This window comes from Rhea pennata, chromosome 2 (assembly GCF_028389875.1).
Source record: "Rhea pennata isolate bPtePen1 chromosome 2, bPtePen1.pri, whole genome shotgun sequence".
Taxonomy (NCBI): Eukaryota; Metazoa; Chordata; class Aves; order Rheiformes; family Rheidae; genus Rhea; species Rhea pennata.
Window position 1 is genome coordinate 63,362,618 of NC_084664.1, and position 20,619 is coordinate 63,383,236.

A 20,619-nucleotide genomic window follows, 5' to 3' on the forward strand; every position below is an offset into this window, starting at 1 on the left:
AACATGGGTAGCATTGCAGCCAGCTCTGCCCCACCAACAAAAATTCTCAAAGGAAAGCTTTTGATTTGTTTTCAGTTTAAGCAGCTCTATCCAGCCACAAGTGATGGACAGGTTATATGAGCAAATAGCAGTGCCGTTCTTTAAAATCTTTGGTAAGAACATGAAGTACAACTTAGTTATGAAGTTAGCATTTTAATTAAAATATGTTGCTGAAAGAGTAGTGGAATCCAGTGGACTTCGGGACACAAGATTTCTCCTTCCTGGTCCACCAGAGCCAAATCAAATGCACTCTCAGATCGACGTTTATCCCATCTCCGTTGGATGGGCAGCTTAACACAAATATAGACAGAACAGTGCCTTTATCAACACCCACATAAGTATCGCATGTGCACACATATGCAGCGCCATAGCTGGCCCCAACCTGTCTCTCCTCTAAGGTTGAACAGGACTGAAGCTCCCCAGTGCAACGCCTCCCCTCACTCTGGAGCTTCACAAGCACATCATGTTCACGGATCCCTCTGACATTAGCACAGGCTTTAAGTTCATCTCAGATCCAGGCCCAGCCGCTAGGCCCCCTTACACTGCCCTGGCTCATGCCATGGCTCCTTCCAGACACTTGTTTCCTCCTGCTCGCCAGCTAGTCCAGCTTGAAGCGTGCTAGCGAATTACACATGCACACGGGGGTCCCTAAGGTGCCTGGCCCCAGACACCCCGGGTAGCCCCACTTCCTCATCCCTCCAGCTGCTGCCCCCAGGCCAGCCCACCCCTCCTGATAACCCACAAACATACTCCCCCCCACACACCAGAAAGCAAGAATCCGCAGAAATAATCAGGAAGGGGATGTAATAAAAAGATAGGGCAGAGTGCAGTGATATAGTGCAGGGCTCAGTCAGACAGGAGTTCACATCACTGCTTGCTTACAGGAGACATCCTTCTATTATTGCTCCTTCTGTTCCCCCATGCTTTTGCTTTCTCACCCTCCTTGACCCTTTCTTTTTCATGCTCCTGCTGCCTGCCTCCCAGATAAACAAGCTGCCCCTAATATCTTAATCTGCCCTCAGTCCCAGTCCCAGTTTTGCTACATCTGTACCCAAATTCGCGTACTACCTGGGTCATCTCACAGCGCCTCACACGGTGTGACGGATAAGGCACAGTGGGCCTTGCATGATTCCGCTCCGCAGGAGATCCCAATACGCACTTCAATTACCTCTGAATTTTTGCCATCTCTCTTATAACTCTTCCTCAAGCACTGAGGGAATCCAGACATCTCTCCCAGTGGCCATCTGTAATTTCTGCCAGTTTCTCACACTGTTATTTCTAATGATAAAAAATTTCTCATAGGCTGTTCAGTTAGCTAAACTTCAGGCCAGGGCCTAGACATGTGCTTACATAACTCAGCAAGACTTATTACAAAGGTAAATAGATACAAAAAAGTAAGTGCAGACTCTCTAAATTATCATACTTTAATATGTGACAGTTAGAAAAGTTTCTGCTCAACGGTCGCAACGCAATTATCTACCACAGCCGAACGTCTGGTTCCAGGTTTCATACAGCTCTAGATCCTTAGAGGAAACACTGGGCCGCACAGTTTTGAAGGCACTCTCAAAGTCAAGAAAAGCAATAGGCCGTACTTGGTCTGGCATGATGGTTGTAATATCCATTGACTGAAGACTGCGGATCGGGCCCAGAGAAGCTTCTCGACAGAGCTGTGTCATGTCTGCCCCAGAAAACCCACTCGACTTCTTAACTATGAGTTCAATTTCCTCCTCATTCAGGCAGCAGTGCTCTTTTGACATTAGGCGAGTAACAATCTGCTTCCTAGCCGAAGCTTCTGGAAGGGGAATGTACAGTCTCTTTACCAGTCTCCTTCGGGCAGCTTCATCTATTTCCTGGGGCCGATTTGTTGCTCCGACTACCAGAATACGATCTTCAGAGGAGGTTGTCGCCCCATCTAACTGCACCAGAAATTCAGTTTTTATTCTTCTTGAAGACTCGTGCTCCCCATCTCCACGCTGGGACAACAGAGAATCAATTTCATCAATAAAAATAACTGCTGGCTGCTGACATCGTGCCACAGTAAACAACGCACGGACCATCTTCTCCCCCTCACCTACCCATTTGGAGGTCAGAGAAGAAGCACTGATGCTAAAAAATGTAGCTCCAGACTGGCACGCAATGCACTTGCCGATGAGAGTCTTGCCAGTCCCAGGGGGGCCAAAGAGAAGAATTCCTTTAGGAGGACCACGTAACCCAGTAAAGATGTCTGGCCTCAGCATAGGCCAGACTACTATTTCTTTTATTGTAGCTTTAGCAAATTCAACTCCAGCAATGTCATCCCAGTTCACAGGAGGCCCATGGTCCATGATCTCATGCATAATGAGTTCAACCATTTTTGGTTCTATGTTTTTCAGTCGTTCATCTGTCAGAAGTGATGGTTCTGCTGGTCCTCTTGTAGGAGGTTTACACTGTGCTCCTCCATTTTCATTTCCATCTTGCTTTGGAACCGGAGGCACAAACTTGCCAAATGGACCCCGAGATCTGCCTGCACCCAGTGATTTTTTTACACCCCCATATGATGAGATTGGTGTGCGCTGGGGTACATTTTGAGGTTTCTTTTGCTGATCCACCCACAGCTGTTCTTTTGCAGTTCTAAAACCAGTAATACTGCCCTCTTCATTTCTGTTTCTGTTCCCGGAAGAACTACTGGCTTCTGTACTAACAGAAGCCTTGTATGGAGCAAGGCTAGAAATCACAGTGCTGCTTTCATCAGCCACATTATAAAATGCTTTTCTCTTTCCAGAATTTGCAGACCATGTATGTACAGCTGGCTGACTGGAAAGAGACCAATTTTGTCCATCACCAGAGTGACCTGATGCTTGCAGAGAACTGCTACTCATTGCTTCTTTATTTCCAAATAGTGGAGTTGCCTGGACACCTGTTTGAATCAGTTCATTGAAGGAAGCAGAAGAGGCAGGAAATATATCTGAAGTTTTGGTCACAGGAGGCACACTGCTTTGAAAAGACTTTGAAGATGAGGGATGCTCAAGGAGATCTAGTCCCTCACTTGTACATTTTGATGAGCCAGCAGAGAGGCCAGTCTCTCCAGCACTGCTGAAGACAGTGAGTTTTGGGAGACCTGAAGCGGCAGAGGCACTGACCCCTTTATCAGCGAGCACAACGGCATCTGCTGGTGCCATCTGAGAGCTTTGGAAATTTTTGCCAGCCTGCATCCTCTCTTGCACACATTTTAACTCAAATACATTCTCTGTTGTCAAGGCAGATTGCCACTTGTCACTGTCATTTTGCTGACACTTTGCCAAAGTCAAAATGTTTTCAGCATAGTTATTCAAGCCAGTCTCTATGTTGTCAGAGTCAATAATTGCAGAGTATTTCTCTGCATATTTTTTAAACAGGTTGGCAGCGCAGACCTGGGAGATCTCAGAGTTTGCCCATGCATACTGAATACGCAGAATTTTTGCACGATATCCATCTGCCTTCTGTCCGGGTGTGCAGGTGCCAGAGGTAATAGCAAAGTAACTTTTCTGCCAGTCGCTCAGGTGCACGGTACCATGGGTGGGTTTTTCCATCACTGACTCTGCAATGTATACAAAATACCTGTTGTTATAAAATAAACTTCACAGCTATTTATTTTGGCTGCTTCCCCATTTCCTAAATACATATAAATGAAAACATAAATTATTTTAATTCAGAGAAATAGTGTAGGAGATCTTGTAAGCCACTTGGCCAGTCACTTTATCAATTCCAAAAAAGAACAAGATATGTGGTATAAACACATTAAGACTGAATTTCTCTTTTCTTTGTTGTTCAAAGAAAAAAAAAAGAGTTTGCTTCTAATCACAGTCTTCTGGGGAGGTAAGTAGACTGCAAAGAATAGTAACAGATGGCCAAACAAAAAATGGCCTTGTTAAATGAAATCAGCAGTGTTTTCACTCTTGTCTGAGAGAATAGTGCATGGTGCAGCAGAGGACAGATTACAGACTATTGTCAGAATGACAAAATCTATTACACTGACAGCAATAAAAATTAAACAATGAAACAAATAAATAAGACTATGTGCAAGATCAGTGAGGAAAGGGGAATGGAATGAATAGGCCTGAATTTAGTAAACTTTCAGATAAAAAAAAAAATATTTAGATTCAGAACAAGCAGTTAAAACTATTTTCTTGTTGAACCTTTCAAAACCTCCCAATTTTATACTGCAAAGAAACAAAACACCTTATGTCTTTAGAGTGATGCTTGTTTTTCAGTTGTAGAAAGTAGAAATTAAATTCCTTCAGCCACTTCTGAGTCTAACAAATATGAAAGATAACTTTTAGCTAGGAAGGAGCATTTACTAGGTTTGAAAAGACATGTTCATATTTTTTATAAAATTTCAAAGAACTCTTTCTCTACAATGTGGTCACATGCAAAAATATTTCTGGTAGAGTCAAGAATTAATGATTTCAGAAGAGACAGAGGCACATGCAAAAATATGGAACCACTGCCTCAACGGGTTTACACAAAGCTCCTAGTGCACAGCAATTCCCATCTTTTGATCTGCTCACAAAAGACATTTGTCTAATACATGACATGACTGAAATGCATCAAATTCTATTTTCTCTTTTTAACTTGAACACATTTGGGGATTTTTAGGTAAAAAAAAATATTTAAAACAAAAGCTGATAGAGCATGGGTCTACCTATTCTCCTCTCCTTCTGAAAAACAAACAGAAGAATAGAGTACAAGTCAATTCCCAGTCTTCTCTGGAGTCAGCTATAGACTATGTACGCATGTACACTAATGTAAGGGTGCTCAGAATACATGACTGGAAAGAGATCTGAGGGAAAACTGTGAGGAATTTCCTCTCTATTTGCCCTCAGAAAAATATTGGGTCCATGACTGCATCAGTCTACCACAACAGAGAGCATAATTTGAATATGACAAGAGGGGTTACACAAGTAATAAGATGAAGATAAATTATTTTGTTTTAAATTTAAACCCAACTTTATAGAGCTGTTAAGAAAAATCAGAACATATTTTACGATGAATCATGACTTTAAAAAACCCATTAAAAAAAGCTTTATGACTTTAAAAAAAGCCATACATCCCTGCACTAGCAGCTTCTAAAGTATTATAGTCTCATTAAATTGGAGTAATTTTCTTCCTAACACTTAAACAGTTTAATGGATAGTCACACACTATATTGCTACTATGGTCCATTCTCACAGTGCATGTGTCTGAATGAGGTGCAAGTTCCATCTGCAAGTGTGTGTCAGGTGAGTAAGAGATGGAGAGCTCTCTATCCCTCTCCATCACTTCTCTTTACCTCCTCCACACCAAAAAGCAAGAGGTATGGCTTTTCCACTGGTCCAGCCTTATCGCATCTACCATTACGTGGCTACTGTATCTCATTTATAATTTTAATTTGATTTTTCTTCTTAAAAATCTTCCAGTATCCTATTCTCTCCCATTCTAGATCCCAATGTTCTCATTTTTCCCTAAGAGATAATCAAATTCATATGTGGATAGTCCACACTTCTTCTTGAGCTGACACTGTTCCCAGATTTTGTAGATACCACACTTCAACACAAGTTCCTAAGGCTGGAGGTTAATCGAAGGATTAACAATAGTAAACTTCTGGCATGCAAAACTACGCTTCAATCAACTAAAATCGTTCAGGCTCTGCAAACAGAAGGGTATGTAGTTACTCGAGGAGCTCCGTGCTGTACGTCCTTACGGTCATACAGGACGCACACGCCTTCCAGCAGCGCGAACCGGCCCAGGCGCCCGCAGGCGACACAGCGCGAGCGAAAGCGTACCAACGGCGCGGCCGGGGACCCGCGCCCCCCGCTCTCGGCCCGCCAGGCTGCACACCTCATCCCGCGAAGCAGGTGGCCCCCGCCCCCCACCCCCGGCTACACCTGAAACCACGGCCCCAAAGGGCAGCGAGAGCAACCGCCTACCCGCACCTCGCTCCTCCACAGCGGCGGAGGGGCGGCGGGCGGTGCTCAACGGTCACCAACCGCCTCCGCCGGGCGGGGCTCACCCCAGCGGCCCCGCGCGCGCCTCCCGCGCAGTGGCGGGGTGGGGGAGGGGGCGCAGGGGGCCCCTGGAACGCGCCCGCGCCGCCACCCCGGCCCCTCCCGCCGCCCGCGCCGCCCGCGCCCCCCGCGCGCGCGCGCACCCACCAGCCGCGGCCGCGGCCGGGCTCCTCCTCGGCATCCCGCGCGCGCTCTGCCCCGAGGCCCCGCCCCACCCCTGCCAACCAATCGGGTAACAAGGCCCTAGGCCGTGGAGCCAATCAGAAACCGGGAGACAGAGCAGGGCAGCAGAGGGAAGGTTCGCTGCTCTGACGTCATCCGTCTGCCGCCCGGGCTTGCCAGCGGGGGTTGCTGGGTGGAGCCTGCACGGGAGGAGGGGCTTTCCTGCCTCCTATTGGCTGCGAGTGCGGCGCACACCCTCCAATGGACGCGGGATCCGCGTGTGCGGGGGTGGGGCTGTGTCCGCCCCGCCCGCGGCGCGCGCGGGAGCCGTTGGGCGGTCTGCGGGCGCGGCTGCGTGCGGCCTCCCCGCGTCCCCATGAGGCACCGCCACCCCTTGCGGCGCTTTGCCGGCTGCTGCGGTTTCTCCTCGGGTGCCCTACGTGTTTACCTTTTCAGTAACGTGGCTAGATGTATGAGGTAGACTCAGCTAACTTCATCATCTGCTCTGCGAGGATTCTTGACTTTGGAAAAACTTAATCATAAACCTCTGTTTCTTCATCTGAAAGTTACTGCAGTCACAAAGGAAGAAGCTGGAGAACTTACCTAACCTGGGCCATTTTCAGTTGTAACAGAGAAAACACAAGCAGTAAACCATTGTGGGGAGGCAGAAAATGAACAGCCTTGCATCTGTGCATATTGAATCAATGTACAAATGTAATATAACCCATCTTATGCTAAAATGCCTGCCTGAAATTGCAGGTACAGCCAGCTCTAGTCAAAACATTTCGGGTATCTGTTGTTCATTTCTCTCAATGAAGTTAGAATGCTCTCTAGATATATTCACTTTGGAAAAAGTCTAGTGATTGCTGTCAGAGATTCTGTCCTCCGTTACCACCATTTTAGTTATTTCAGGGTCTGGGTAGGTGACACTCCCACATGGGAATGTAGCTGGCCATCTCTTTAGTTTGCCAGGGGAACGGGTTAGCTGAGGTGATAGACCAGTATATCATCAGTGCAAGCTGCACAGGCCAGTTACGGACCCAGGCAGCTCATTCGCTTGTGCTGTTGAATTCTCACTGATGTGAGTTCCTGAACTGCTTCATGCAGTTGCCACCCTCAGCAGTCACACAGGTGCTGGATAAAGGTACCTGTCCCCCTCTTGCAAGTAGCTCCACAGCAGCCAGTTTCAAGCACCTCTTTCCCACTGTGGCGCAGAACATGAGTCTGCCACAACCTGAACAGCAGGAACAGAAACCCGCTCTGTCTAGCATGCTCCTGAGGTGGCAGTTGCTGAAAGGTTTCTTTGGGAGAACAACTCTGCTATAAAAGATCCCAGCAGCAGATGGACTCTATAGGGTAAAATATGGTGGGTGGAGGGATGCATACTATGGACTGAAACTGGTCCTGGAGTTCCCATGCAGATCACACCGACCTAGATTCAGATCAGTACCCTACGCTGCAGTGACATCTCCGATATGAATATAGTCACTTCTGTGTGGGTGCACATTTAATTTTCTGTGAGAAACACTTACAGTTCCTGTCAGGTTTCTGTTACACATCAAGCTTGTTATATCATTAGTGTAGACAGCATATTAAACGGTCTGTGCTACTATGTAAGATATCATCTAAGACTATGTTGTGCTAACATTTATAGTTTGCACCACCACTGCTGTCATGCTTTCTTGATTTCCCTTTGGTTGCAAACAGGGGTGGATGTTACCTCAGTTTGAATAGGAGTGGAGAAGTCTGCAACTGTAATGTATATTTGGGAACACACAGTAAAATGAGACAATGCTAATAAAATGGGCCATGGCCTTGTCCTATCCACTTGTTCCTGAGCTACAAACTAAAGCAGAAGTTAGCCAGCTAGGTCTAAGGACACATTTAGCTTGCAGGACTGTGAACACTTTTATGGAAGGATCAGTTTTGATGCTGATTATTACCAGGATTTTTTCAGAATCATGTTGTTGAAGAGGAGATTTCCAACAAGAATTCTATTTTGCAAAGTAATGTTTTCAAAGGATACATTGAGTCAGAGTTACTAATGGTGAAAATAAATGCATTGAAATGATCTAAGTGTAGCGGTTAGTGGAATAGGGAAGTTAGACCACTAAAAGTGTAGCTGGCAAGAATAAAATGAGAACAACTTGGTCAATATCAAAAGAGAGGCAATACTTACAGTTTTGATTTACTTTATTAATGCTGTCAGTAAAACGTATGTGGTTAATAGGCTTTGCATACAGATTTCAGAGAAACACCACAGCTCACAATTTGCAATAATAAAAAGCACTAGAAGTCTGAATATTTTCCCAGTCAGGTCTTAAAGACTCCACATATACTATTTAAATATTATCCATTGATTGTTATTTTATCCCCACCACCATCCCAGTCTTCACGGTTTTCCAGTTTTATTTTTCACTTGCTCCTGTCTTTCAGCAATTCAAGTGTACATACATCTCCAGGTTTAAACTATAGTTTTAAAACAATGGCAATGTGAGTACTATTCATCAAATATGATATTGTAGTTGACAACAAATAACGCCAAACATTAACAGAATCTTATATGTGAAGGCAAGAGTAAATTAGAAATTTAGTAATTATAATGCAGTCCTGAATATATTAGCAGTAAACCGATAAATACATAATCTTTTCAATATTTTACTGTCAGTAATAAAATATATTTATAATCTGTCATTATTAGCAAGAATGTAAGCATTGTAGTAGCATTGTGCTAGTTAAAAAAATCTGTACGGTTACTGAAAATTTGCTCTTTTCCCTCCTTATCTAGTAGCTGCACTGTCTCATTTGAGATCTGGATATTCTACTAAAGTGCAATTCCAAGATTTCATAATTATTAACATCAAACAGTGTTAATCAGCACAGACTATTAACTTTTGAACACAAGGCACAGTAAATCCAGGTTCACATATTAACTATTCATAAATACAGTGATCATCAACATAAATCATTTCACTTAAAGACATGTTGCAGAGCTACAAAACAGAAACATCAGTTATATCTTTTCTTTCAGAAATATTATTTTTAAAACTTTTGTTCGAGTTGATTATAGAGCCTAGATTTTTTTTTTTCCAGATGACCTAACATTCATACTCTAGGAAGGAATTATCACATGGGAAAAAGAGAACATGAGAGACTGCTATAAAGACCTTCATTGATTACAGATTGAAATCATCCCAGAATCTCAGAAAAATCAGCAATGGGTACAAACTGAACCACAGAAAATTCTGCCTGAATGTGAGGTGGAATTTCTTCATTGTGAGAGTGACAAAGCACAGAAACAGGTTGCCCAGAGAGGCTGTGGAGTCTCCTTCTCTGGAGATATTCAAGGCCCGCCTGGATGCAACCCTGTCTAAGATGCTCTAGGTGACCCTGCTGAGCAGAGAGGTTGGACTAGATGATCTCCAGAGGTCCCTTACAACCTTACCCATTCTGTGATTCTGTGGACATGTAACTATGAAATTAGATTTCTGTATTGTGCTAGCTATGGGGAAATATAATTCTATGGGTCTTGTCACCACTGTTTGTTGAAAGCTATGCTTAAGTCATTTCTTTAAAAACGAACAACTTTTACTTTATTAGTAATATTTCAACGTAACCTTTATGCTAAGTTCTTTGCCAAAAAGAGTTTTAGTATCTAGGCAAGAGCCTCTTCTAAAACTGACCTTCTATATGCTGGAAAAGGTGCAACAAAATGTTTTGGCAACAGTTCTCCCGCAAAGGTCCAATGGGACCTATGACTACACTTCTGGGCTGTTTCACCGTGCCTGGGTTTAGTTGTATATCCTGCCCACATCCCACTTCCATAGCAGTTTGAGGCTTACACAGGCATGTATTATCCTTCTGTGCTCTGGTTTCCATGGAGAGGATTTCCACTGCAATCCGCTTATGTTCAGTGTGGTGTTGCTTTAGATTACACATTTCTTTTCCAATTCCTATTAGTCAGGTTTTAATTTCAATTATAGTCACGTAAACCCAAAGCAACTCCATTTCATTTCAGTGGAATTATCCTGGACTTACTCTGTCGTAGCCTTGGTCAGAACTGATCTCCTTTTTTCCTGGACAAAGCTGTTTATGTACTTCACACACAAAATATTGGTCTGTCTCATATGTCAGTATGGACCATATTTGCTATGAATGAATTTTGTTTCCTAAGTCATGAGAAAAGACTAATATTGTTTTAAAAATAAAAACCAGAAAGTAATAAAAATACTACCAGCATTTTTACCTTTGTTCAATCTACTAATTTGTTGTACTGTGCTGTCACAGAAAACCTTAATTTCATATTGGTTCTGCTAAAGATAACAATATTATCAAAATTTCTGACAATGCAGCTAAGAGCAGTATCTTGTAGAATGGCTCCATCACTTGCTTAAATATTACTTGGTTCAGCCAGACTAATTTGTTACACCTTGCTTCATCTGTTACACGTGAAATCAGTTCTTTAAAGAAACAGTAATCTGCTTTTCCATCTGGGTGGACAAAATAGCTTCGAATTAGCCTTAACAGAAGGGCTGTATGCCATTGCCTCCCCTACTCTCATGACTTAACATGCTAGAAATACAGAGTTTGGTCAGTTTTTTCTAAGTGTCAAGACTAGCGCACATCTCTGTGCCACCTGTATATACATTAAGACTAATCTTCCCCCAAGCTGCATGACAGAGGAGTGTCTAGAAGTCATCAGAAAAACCCACCTGGTCCACAGTCTGCTTCTTGGTCCCTTCTGGAGAGATGGTGCATAGGAGCAGCTCTGTGCCAAGCTGCCCCAGTGCATATATGTAACTTTCTAAATGTAGGAACTACATTGCATGGGATGGAGGAAGGAAACCTAACAATTTTGAAAGTTGTTCAGTATACATTAGAACATAAAACGAACAATAAAAGGAAAAGATTAAAATAAATGGAACATAGCAATAAATCCTACAGATTATCTTTCTTGGAGTAGCCTTGTATTTTGTTCTTATCTAAGCAGAACTGACTGGAATTTGTTTTCAAACTGGCAGAAGTACTCAAGTAAGATATTGTCTCTGACCTTTATTTCATCTCTTTACTGTACATGCATTCAGCAAGATGATGTATTGATGGTGTGTGTTAACTGCACATTATTTGACTTTCTGAAGATTAATTATTTTTCAATACCCAATTGGATTTATTTTATATTCCAGATTTGCTTGTCGATGGAACAAAAAACAGTGATGGAGGTGCCAAAGTATATTTTGGGGGTCTGTTCTTTTTTTTTTTTTTTTTTTTTTTTTTTTAACTCATTTGAGAAACTGAAAGGAGCATTTTTGCAATCACATTTCTCAGACTATTTTGTCAAAGATTTAAAGTCACACACAATGAAATAAACACAATGGTAGCCATAAAAATCACAGGGCTATCTTTCACAAAAGATAATTTTCAAGTTATTTTCAAGTAATTACTGCTTTTAATAACTTTACTAAAAATACAGAAGATCAGGTAGCACATTGATTTTGACAAAACTCTGAACAAGGAGCTTGTATGAGGCATCATTATGAATGATCAAAGTGAAAATCAGTATAAATCATGTGCTAAGATTTGAGAAAATGGCTGTCTTAAAACCAAACCCTTTAAGGGAGACTGGTGAACCTGCCATGAGGACTGTTAGTTTCCATTTAACACTCACTCACCTCTGATTTGGCTTTCTAATGAAAGACATCTTCAAGGCACTGACTTCATTTGCAAAATTACTGCAGCAAGTGTGTCATGACACAACACTGCCCCAAACTGTTGCAACATTGGTGCTTGCCAGTTTATATAAGACCCAAGCAGTGCTACAACCAGGTTAGTGAACTTCCAATAACCTGTTTTTTTCTGAGGTCATAATAATGTTAAATTAATTGGTTATAGCACCGCATGGTTTCATCTCTAAAAAGAAGGTGTGGATGTGCAAAGGGTTTAATGGAGACAGTGTTCTGCCTCCACTGGCTGGTTCAGTAAATGCTCTTGACTGCAAACAGGAACAAAACCAAAGCACCAGCACCCATGGCTATGTCCATCCTCAAAGTGGCCAAGGTGAAATTGTAATACAGAAAAATCAATGACTAAGGTTACAACACAACTTGCTGGCAATGATTTTGCTAACACAGCTGGGCTATATAGCAACACTTTTGTAATTTAACTTTCCCACCTGCCCCTAAAATAAAACTTGGCAACACAGAGAAAAACAGTTAATTACCTCCTAGCCACTGCTATTTCACCACTGCTGTTGCTGCTTTTGCTCCCATGTTTTAGAAGATCAGTTGCTAGCTGTGAGATGTGCTGCCAGGCAAACTTGACATGGGTAGATTCCACTGTGCGGGAACAAATAGCAAAACGTAGCACAAACTTTTCTCGCAGGTGGCATGGGACCAGATGAATCTTCTTGGCCTCATTTATGCTTTTAAGAAGTGCCTTATTTAGTTCATTTGAGCCCTGAAATAATTGTAATTCAACAGATATGGTGATGAATTTCAGAAGCTAGTTTGGAATATGTAAATCCCACCAAGCAGCCAAGCCGAAGTATAACCAGTAGCATGCAGCCACTTTCTCCTCTCACAGCTCAAGTCTCTCAGTGCTTTGCCACCAAAAGATTATAAGATGACAGCTCAAAAGATCATTTTTCAGCCACAGAGATTTATGGATTAACTGTGGTTTAAAAACAGTGTTCACACTGAGGCATTTGTGAAAAAGCTGTCAGCTTTTTCGTGACCTAAGGACAAGAGCTATGTTGCTTTATTTAAAAGCATCCATTATTCCATCCATTTCATTACGCTTCTTAGATCTAATCAAACACATGTGGGAGGCAGTTTTGCAATGAACTATACTAACCTTTGTAAAAGAAATTTCAGTCTTCACTTAAGCAAGGCTCCTATTAGAGAGTCTTTGATTAGAGAGTCTATGAAGATGGAAATCTTACCCTTCGTTAAGAAATAGTTGCAGTAATGTACCCCGGCATAATGTCAGTAAAATCAAAGAATAAAACTGGTTCATACTATCAGTAGAAACACTAAAACAATATTTGCCTCAAGTTCTATAGTAAGAGAGAACAGAGACTGCTGTAGGGTCCTTCAGAGACTTTTCTTTGGGATTCTAGAAATGTGCTAAACGGACCCTCCCGCTGCAAGCAAACATCATCTTTTTTGTACAGTCAGGGAAATAAAGGTGTAAATGTGAAATATCTTGCAGAAAGTTAGAGTGACTCAACATGCATGCATGCATTATTAAATTTTGTCTCCTTCCAACTTAATCAGTCCTATTTGTGCTCAAATACTAATTGTGAGGTTTCCTTTAGAGGAGCTATATGCTTTCGATACAAAATTCTAATAGAAACAAGACTGCAGAGGGGAGTACTGATTCTATTGCAGATTCAGCTAATGTTGAATTAATGGCTATCACAATTTATGTTTGTCAGCATTTGAGAATAAAACAAAAGATGTCATCAGATTTCCAAAAACAAGCAAATTGCTTTAAATGAAAACCTTACTTGAAAGACTACAGAGTCTTGGGATTTTTGTCTGATTTAGCAATGCAGGATAAAGTTCTACCTGCATATCTTAGTCTTTGTTACCCAAATTAGAGGAACCTGCCTGTCTAATCTAAAGATGGCTTCAGCTTTTCTGGATGTGTTGCCATAATAGCTTAGGATATACTGTGTTAGTCTTGAGTACTGTAGTTTTACCCTTCACTCATTTCTGTTATCTTGCTGGTGACACAGGATTGCAAGAGGGGCTGATGTTCCACTATTGAGCAGTGTAGTAGAGAGCTGCAAATGGACAAATCTCTCTGTAACATGTTCAGCAGCTGTTTTGTTACTGTAATGGCCATAGGCCTTCTTGAAAACCTCCACATCAGAGTACATGGCTTCTCAAATCTACACAGCTGTGGCCTGCCTACTTAGCCTTTTCCATATGAAAACAAAGCATGAGAGACAGTTTGCCATTAGCAGAGAGGATAAATATATTCTTCCCTCTTTTGTGGATCATATTACAATTAGAGATGATCCCAAGTCACATCATTGTTCTGATTTAGCGTGAATTTTTAGGCAATTTGGATGAGGATCTGATATAGCAGGAGATATTCTTGCAACTTTTGTGAGATTATCATGAATGCTCCAACATGAAAAAAAAAAGGACTAAACTTGGTGGGTTTTTTTCCTACTACAAGCCAACCTCTAATGATAATAATATATTGCTTTCTTTCCAAAGGTAACCCAATATTAAAATGATGATCTTTACCTTTAATATTAAATGCATGGTACTATCATTTAGGCAATAAAAGCAGTTACGTGATGTTCATGCCCTTGGCAGGGGTGAGTGGAGGAAGGAGAAAGGTTCATGCATCTTCTATTCCACTCTCACAGCTGCACCTATGGGCTTCTGTGACACTCAGGTGTCACATCGCATTGATGTTAGTAGTGACTAATCCTCTCCCAGAGCTTTGGGAAGCTAGCAGCCAGCTCTGATCAAGTCTGTCAGTTTTAATAAGACAGTATTCTCATCCCCTTGGAGAAATGACTAGCTTGACTTGTATTCCTTTGCAGACATGACAGAGAAGCCAAAAGTTAACCCTTTAGCATGATATCAGATTCCCTCTTAGACATTTGATGAAATAGTTATTATTAAAGTCAGAGATTATTAGTCTGCTCAACAGTGTGAAAAGCAAAGAATTAAAAGTTACAGCTAAGCAAAAAAAAAAAAAAAAAAAAAAAAAAAAAAGGATTTCTCAAGTAGAAAAGAGGGAAAAGTACTGCTATATTTCCATCTGTATAGCATTACAGTTCAAGTCCCCTTTTCTTCTGTTCTGCTGTAACTATGTAAAAGTTAAGAAGTATCCTAAGGTGCATTTTAATATGAATTACAGAAATCACAGGAAGATGCTTTGAAAGAGCATTTTAAAAGAAAATAAAGTTGCAAAAACAACTATAAACAATGATTATTTTAAAAACTTATTAGTTTTGTGCTTTTTTTTTTTTTTTCTTTTTTTTTTTTTTTGGACAGGGATGGCAATGCTGCTGTTTCAACACTAATGTTTCAACACTAATGTTCAGAAGAATCCCACCTTTATTCCATAACTTGTTCAAAAGTCTTTTAGCTAGGTAGTCAGCATTTACCTACTATTGTATAATTGTCTTTCCCTGCAGATCTTATTTCTTTCTCTGGAGCATCAGGGACAGGAGACCAGTCACAGATGAACCACTGGTCTGATCAAATGTGACAATTCCTATCTTGCTATGCTCTACTTCACCAGGACTGTTCTTTAAAAGTAAATGTAGAGCATGACTAACAGCTGTCTCTGGACCTGCAAAATTCAGTGTTTGCTTGTTCCACGTGAGAGAGCAGACTACAAGCAGCATGTTGTTACTGAATGATAAAGGCCATAAAATGTATGCCTTAAAATCTTTAAAAAGTTCTTGTTAGGAAAGATATTATTTGCAGGTTTCCACTTATTGAAAGAACTCCACAGTATGTAACCCACCTGTTCCTCTAGCAACAGATCTTTTTTTCTTCTTTTTTTTTTTTTTAATTTGCAAAACATTTTTAACATCAAAATGCAAATGAAACCATTTTCTTATCCCAGATGAATTTACCATTTACTATAACCCTTATTGTCAATGATTCATTAGATTGCATCAAACTCGGGTAACTGGGGCAACTCAACAACTGAGAAAAGAATTTGTGAAAAGTAATACCACATAACCCGGAAGGAGCCAAGACATGCTTGTGAACCTTTAGAAAAGATAAAAAGCTCATTTAGGTATCATGTGAACTAGAAAACACCAGTGCTGTTTTTATTATCGTTCAGATTCAGTGTTCCGGTCCGGCCCTTTACAGAAGCATTAGCTGCAAGCTCCTCTATTAAATGAGTTCTTTACAAAAAAGAATAAATTTCTCATCTTTCAATGTTCAGTTAAACAAGTGAGTCCTCCCAACTACTGCAGCTCTTACGCTCTAAGTGCGGCGTGGCTTCTCTAGTTTCTGACAGGCAAGGTCTCTACATTAATGGACTTGGCACATACAGAAATTTTGGGGAATGAAAGGTCAAAAGGGTCATGTTTGGTAAACAAACAAACAAAACAGAGACCAGGATCAAAGGCAGTTGGGAACCCAGCCTCTCATGCAACCCATGACTTGTTCCAATTTGCCCAATTTGATCTAGAATTTTATGAATTGTTTACTTTTAAAAAATAACAAAAACCCTACTTTAATCTTAATCTATGATAGACATCATCTACTTTCACATACCAGATACTTCTAGTCAATTTATTCTTTACATTTATAAAAACTGTATATTATTTATATACACACATACACATAAGATTAACATGACCAGAAGCATCTAATATATATGCTGTGTATATATATGTATATATACAGATACATGCACACCAGAAATATAAGAGGATTTTTCAGGTTACCCGTTCTTTTCAGTAAGTAAACCCATAAGACAACTATAACTTAATAATCAGATTCATTCTGAGCAGTACGAATAGATCTAACACAGAACCACTAATAAGTTCAGTTGAACAGTCCAACAGCACTATCAGCCAAAGTATACTGATGAATATGGCCCTAAAATTTAAAATAAAAGGATTTGACATTGATACCTTAGACTAAAACAAATGTAAAATTCGTCATAACTTCAAGTCCTCTCGAAAAAAATAGTACTTTTCCTACTAATACTTCTACTACTGCTTAGTAATGAAAATACAAGAAGAATTTCCAATGAAAATCCCTTCTGAATTAAAAAGAAATGAAGATGACTAGCAAAGATGACAAGCATTAGGGAAAAATCCCCCAAAATTTAGAGAAATATTAGTTATCCTCGAAAAATTAGGATATTTAGCATTATAGTTGAACTTAGAAGGAAAAGGACTATATTGAAGAAAAAAACCCTTACCTAAGGTTTCAGTGACACCATGGAAAAATAATCAAAGAAAGAAATGTATTAAAACAACCAGCTTAATCAACAACCATCAAGCCTACAATGTAACAGTCATTTTGTATGATTGGGTAGAGCTAAGACTATTTGTGTGTCTTGACTATACATTTCCATGCTCTAATATGCTTGAACTTCTCTTAAGCATTTGTTTAAATTTTAAGAGAATTTGCCGTATTTCTTTGATCTGCTTTGATCTATGTGAACTTCCCTTACTATCTTGAGAAAATAATTAAAGAAGTTTACTAACTATAAACACTATATCCTGTTGCAGGTTATTAAATTGCTGTAAAACATGGCAGAAGAAGTAGGAAGCAATAGCTGCCTTACCTTTAGTCGAAAACAGACTAGTCCCAAGACGACCTCAGCACAGATCTCAAATCGTTCATCCTCAAGAACTAAATGTTCAAATTCATGTGACAGTCTGACATGCTGGGAAGACAATGAGATTATCTATGTTGTAGAAGTTTGATTCATCAAGACAAGAATTTTGCTAAATTGTTTCCTCTTCTGCTATGTGTCAATATTCACATATAGCCATCTGTTCATGTTAACTTGCATCCTGTTCATGACTTTCAGAGATCATAACTGAGCAGTTAATGCATTAGATGCTCAGTCTCTCTTAGGCAGTACTAGACTGTTTCTTAATGATTTTTTAGCATAATTTTATACCTGTTATGCTGCCATATTAAAAAAAATAATAATAATTGCTTTTTAGGTCTTCTACCACTCAAAGTTTTGCTCAAGACTGGCTAAAAAGTCCAAAAATTCCTATGAGGGAAGGAGGAAATGAACAGACATATACCTTGATCACAATTCCAGTGGAAAACAAGCTAGAAAGGTACGAAAATATGCTTTTTAGTATAATTAACATAACTGTGAAAAAAGGGAGAACTTGCCAACTCTTCTGAAAGGGATGCTCAAGGTCAGTTGAAAAGAAAAATGATGGTGGTCTGATCAAGGAAATGGATAGTAAACCTCTGCTATCCATTTCCTCAAGTTCAAGGAAAAATAATTGCGCAAAAATAAAAACTTTACTTTGGGCCAAGGCTAAAAGTGGAATGTTTCATCTCATAAGAACTTTTTCCAAGAGGCAAGAACAAGGCAAAACAGAAATTACAGGAAAAGGGGGAAAAAAAACCAGTTTGCAAACTTATAGTTTTCTGATGTTTATTTCTCAAAATAGAAGAACATTGTTTATATTGAATCAAAACATTGATTCAAAACCTTCAGAGCAGGCATAGTGACAGTCTATTTAACTAGCCATTCTTGTTACCACTTCCCTTCTGCTGTTTGTTACATCCATTTATCATCTCCCTCATAAATTAGACTGAAAGCTCTTTCAGACAGGAATAAGAACATCAAAATGTCCAGTTCTTCCCAAGGCATTTGGATGTTATGCTAATTTAAATAACATGAGTTCACAGCCATAAAAACTGACCAGAATTATATGTATACACACATATATTTGTACACATAAACGTGTGTAAAACATGAGACATACATATATGCTGCAACAATCCTTTACTATCTTCTCCTATTCTTATGTTCTATAGCATTAACCAAATTTACGTCTTGTACACAGCCATGCAGAACTTCACAGATCATATATCAGGTGCTGGAAATCAGTACCATAAGTAGTTTCATGGTTAATGATATCAGAATTTCACAAATCATACGACTGAATTTAATTACCAACTGAAGTCAATCAAAATTTGCCTCAGTAAAAACAGAGTAAAAAACACACAAAAAAAATTGTTTCACTGCAAGTAGTTTGTACAAGAAAACTCTAAATTCTCACTGTACATTATTTAGCAGGTATTTACATCCCATGTTTTACTAAAGAATTTTTCGGGACTTTAAAAGAAATAAAAGCAAGGAAAATAGAGAATATTCAGTAAAACACAAATCCAGCAAAAATGCTGGAAGTATCCTGTGTTCATATATGGATGCAGGTAATTTTATCCCTAGTAAGCCTTTGTAAGTATGAATAATTCGTCAAGCCACTGGGGGGCACCAAGCGCCTTAGGTTTTACAAAACCAGAAAGTAGAAGAAGTGGAGACTAACTGGAGTTTCACCTGTTTGGCTTTGCTTTACAGTTACCCAAGGCTCTGCACCTTGTACCACAAGGAATTATCTTGAATTGCTTTTACAACAATTGCTGCAGCCTCATCAGCCAAACAGAAGTAAACCCAATAAAGTTAATCATTATTAAACCTGGCAGTTCCAACTCTAAAAAGCAAAGCGCTTTTAGGTATCACACCTGTGTCTCTGTGATCCAAAGAGCTGTACCTACACTCTGGATACAGGAGCAGTAACAGCTCACAGAGAGCACATGTGGTTTTAATGCTTCAGTCTTTTGAGACATACAGGTAAACTGTGGAAATACAGTCCTGTTTGGAGAAATGAGAACACAAATTAAGGAGAGGAACGTAGGAGAGGTCAAAGACAACCAGCTGTCCTCAGATTTCTGTTGTATACGTTCAAAATAGGCCTGACCTAAAAATATTTTAAACCTCCAGAATCTCTTGATTTTGACATTTGTGTCATGCTATGTCCCTAGTATCAGTACTTAAAATAGACATTCAGATTGTATTTAACTTCCAAAAATGACTTTATTTTCCACTCTTAAATAAATAAAAAATATACGTACATACACCAACTCAAATATATGATAGTTCTAATAGTACCATTTGGACAATCCTTTTACCACATGGGTCCCCAAAATGGAATTACACACGTGGTATCAGCAGCCTGAAAAACCTCAGGAAGCAGGAACTGGAGAGCAGCCCTTTTCTTAGGGAAGGTCAGCAAATGGAAGGAAAGGAGCTTAAAAGGAATTTTTGTGGAGAGGAGGGGAAGAAAAAAAGGACTCAAATTCCAGTTCACGTGATTATGCAGGACTAAGGGAAATCCTTACATCATCACTAATGGGAGCAGTAAAATTGTGAGGCATTAAGAAGTGGTCCATATATGCTCATATATGTATGCATGTTCATATATATGTACACACATATATGCATGCACACACGTGTGTGTGCATGAGCTCCTACATAGAAGTGTTTCAACTGAATATCAATTGTTGGGCAAATTCTTAAAAAACTAAAGGACTCTCTGATGAGAGTATCTCTGAAGCTTCAGAATAGAATAACATATATATACCTGTACACACATCTGCATAGCCTTGATCACCCAACATTTTTCTTTCTATAGATTTTACCCTTCTGCCTGATCTTGCTCACAATGCAGTATGAATAAAATGCTGCCAAGACAGTCTTCTCAGCAGCCATTTGGACTATGCCACTCCCCAGTTGAAATACCATCCTTGAAATACCATTTTTTAATAAAATCTATTATCCTTGGTGAGAAAAGAAGGATGTGATGCACTTTTTCTGAACCTATAGAAGATTCATCTGAATCAAACTGCTCATGGGGATCACAAAAAAAAAAATATTACTT

The 20,619-nt window shown here is 40.0% G+C and overlaps 2 protein-coding genes across 2 annotated transcripts in view; both read right to left on the reverse strand.

The window, feature by feature from the left end:
- Positions 1-1,511: 1,511 nt before the first annotated feature.
- On the reverse strand, positions 1,512-3,587 carry FIGNL1 (fidgetin like 1). The gene has a single exon (XM_062567943.1). It carries the CDS (start codon positions 3,585-3,587, stop codon positions 1,512-1,514), a length of 2,076 nt encoding a protein of 691 aa, XP_062423927.1.
- An 8,851-nt stretch (positions 3,588-12,438) lies between these two features.
- DDC (dopa decarboxylase) overlaps positions 12,439-20,619 on the reverse strand; it is a 53,348-nt gene continuing 45,167 nt past the window's right edge. Inside the window, 3 exon segments of the mRNA XM_062568496.1 lie at positions 12,439-12,476; positions 12,479-12,656; positions 17,490-17,591. Of these exon segments, the coding sequence (XP_062424480.1) occupies positions 12,439-12,476; positions 12,479-12,656; positions 17,490-17,591 (318 nt within the window).

Excerpts from the sequence above, each read along its gene's own strand:
- FIGNL1 (XM_062567943.1), bottom strand. The coding sequence starts at position 3,587 with ATGGAAAAACCCACCCATGGTACCGTGCACCTGAGCGACTGGCAGAAA.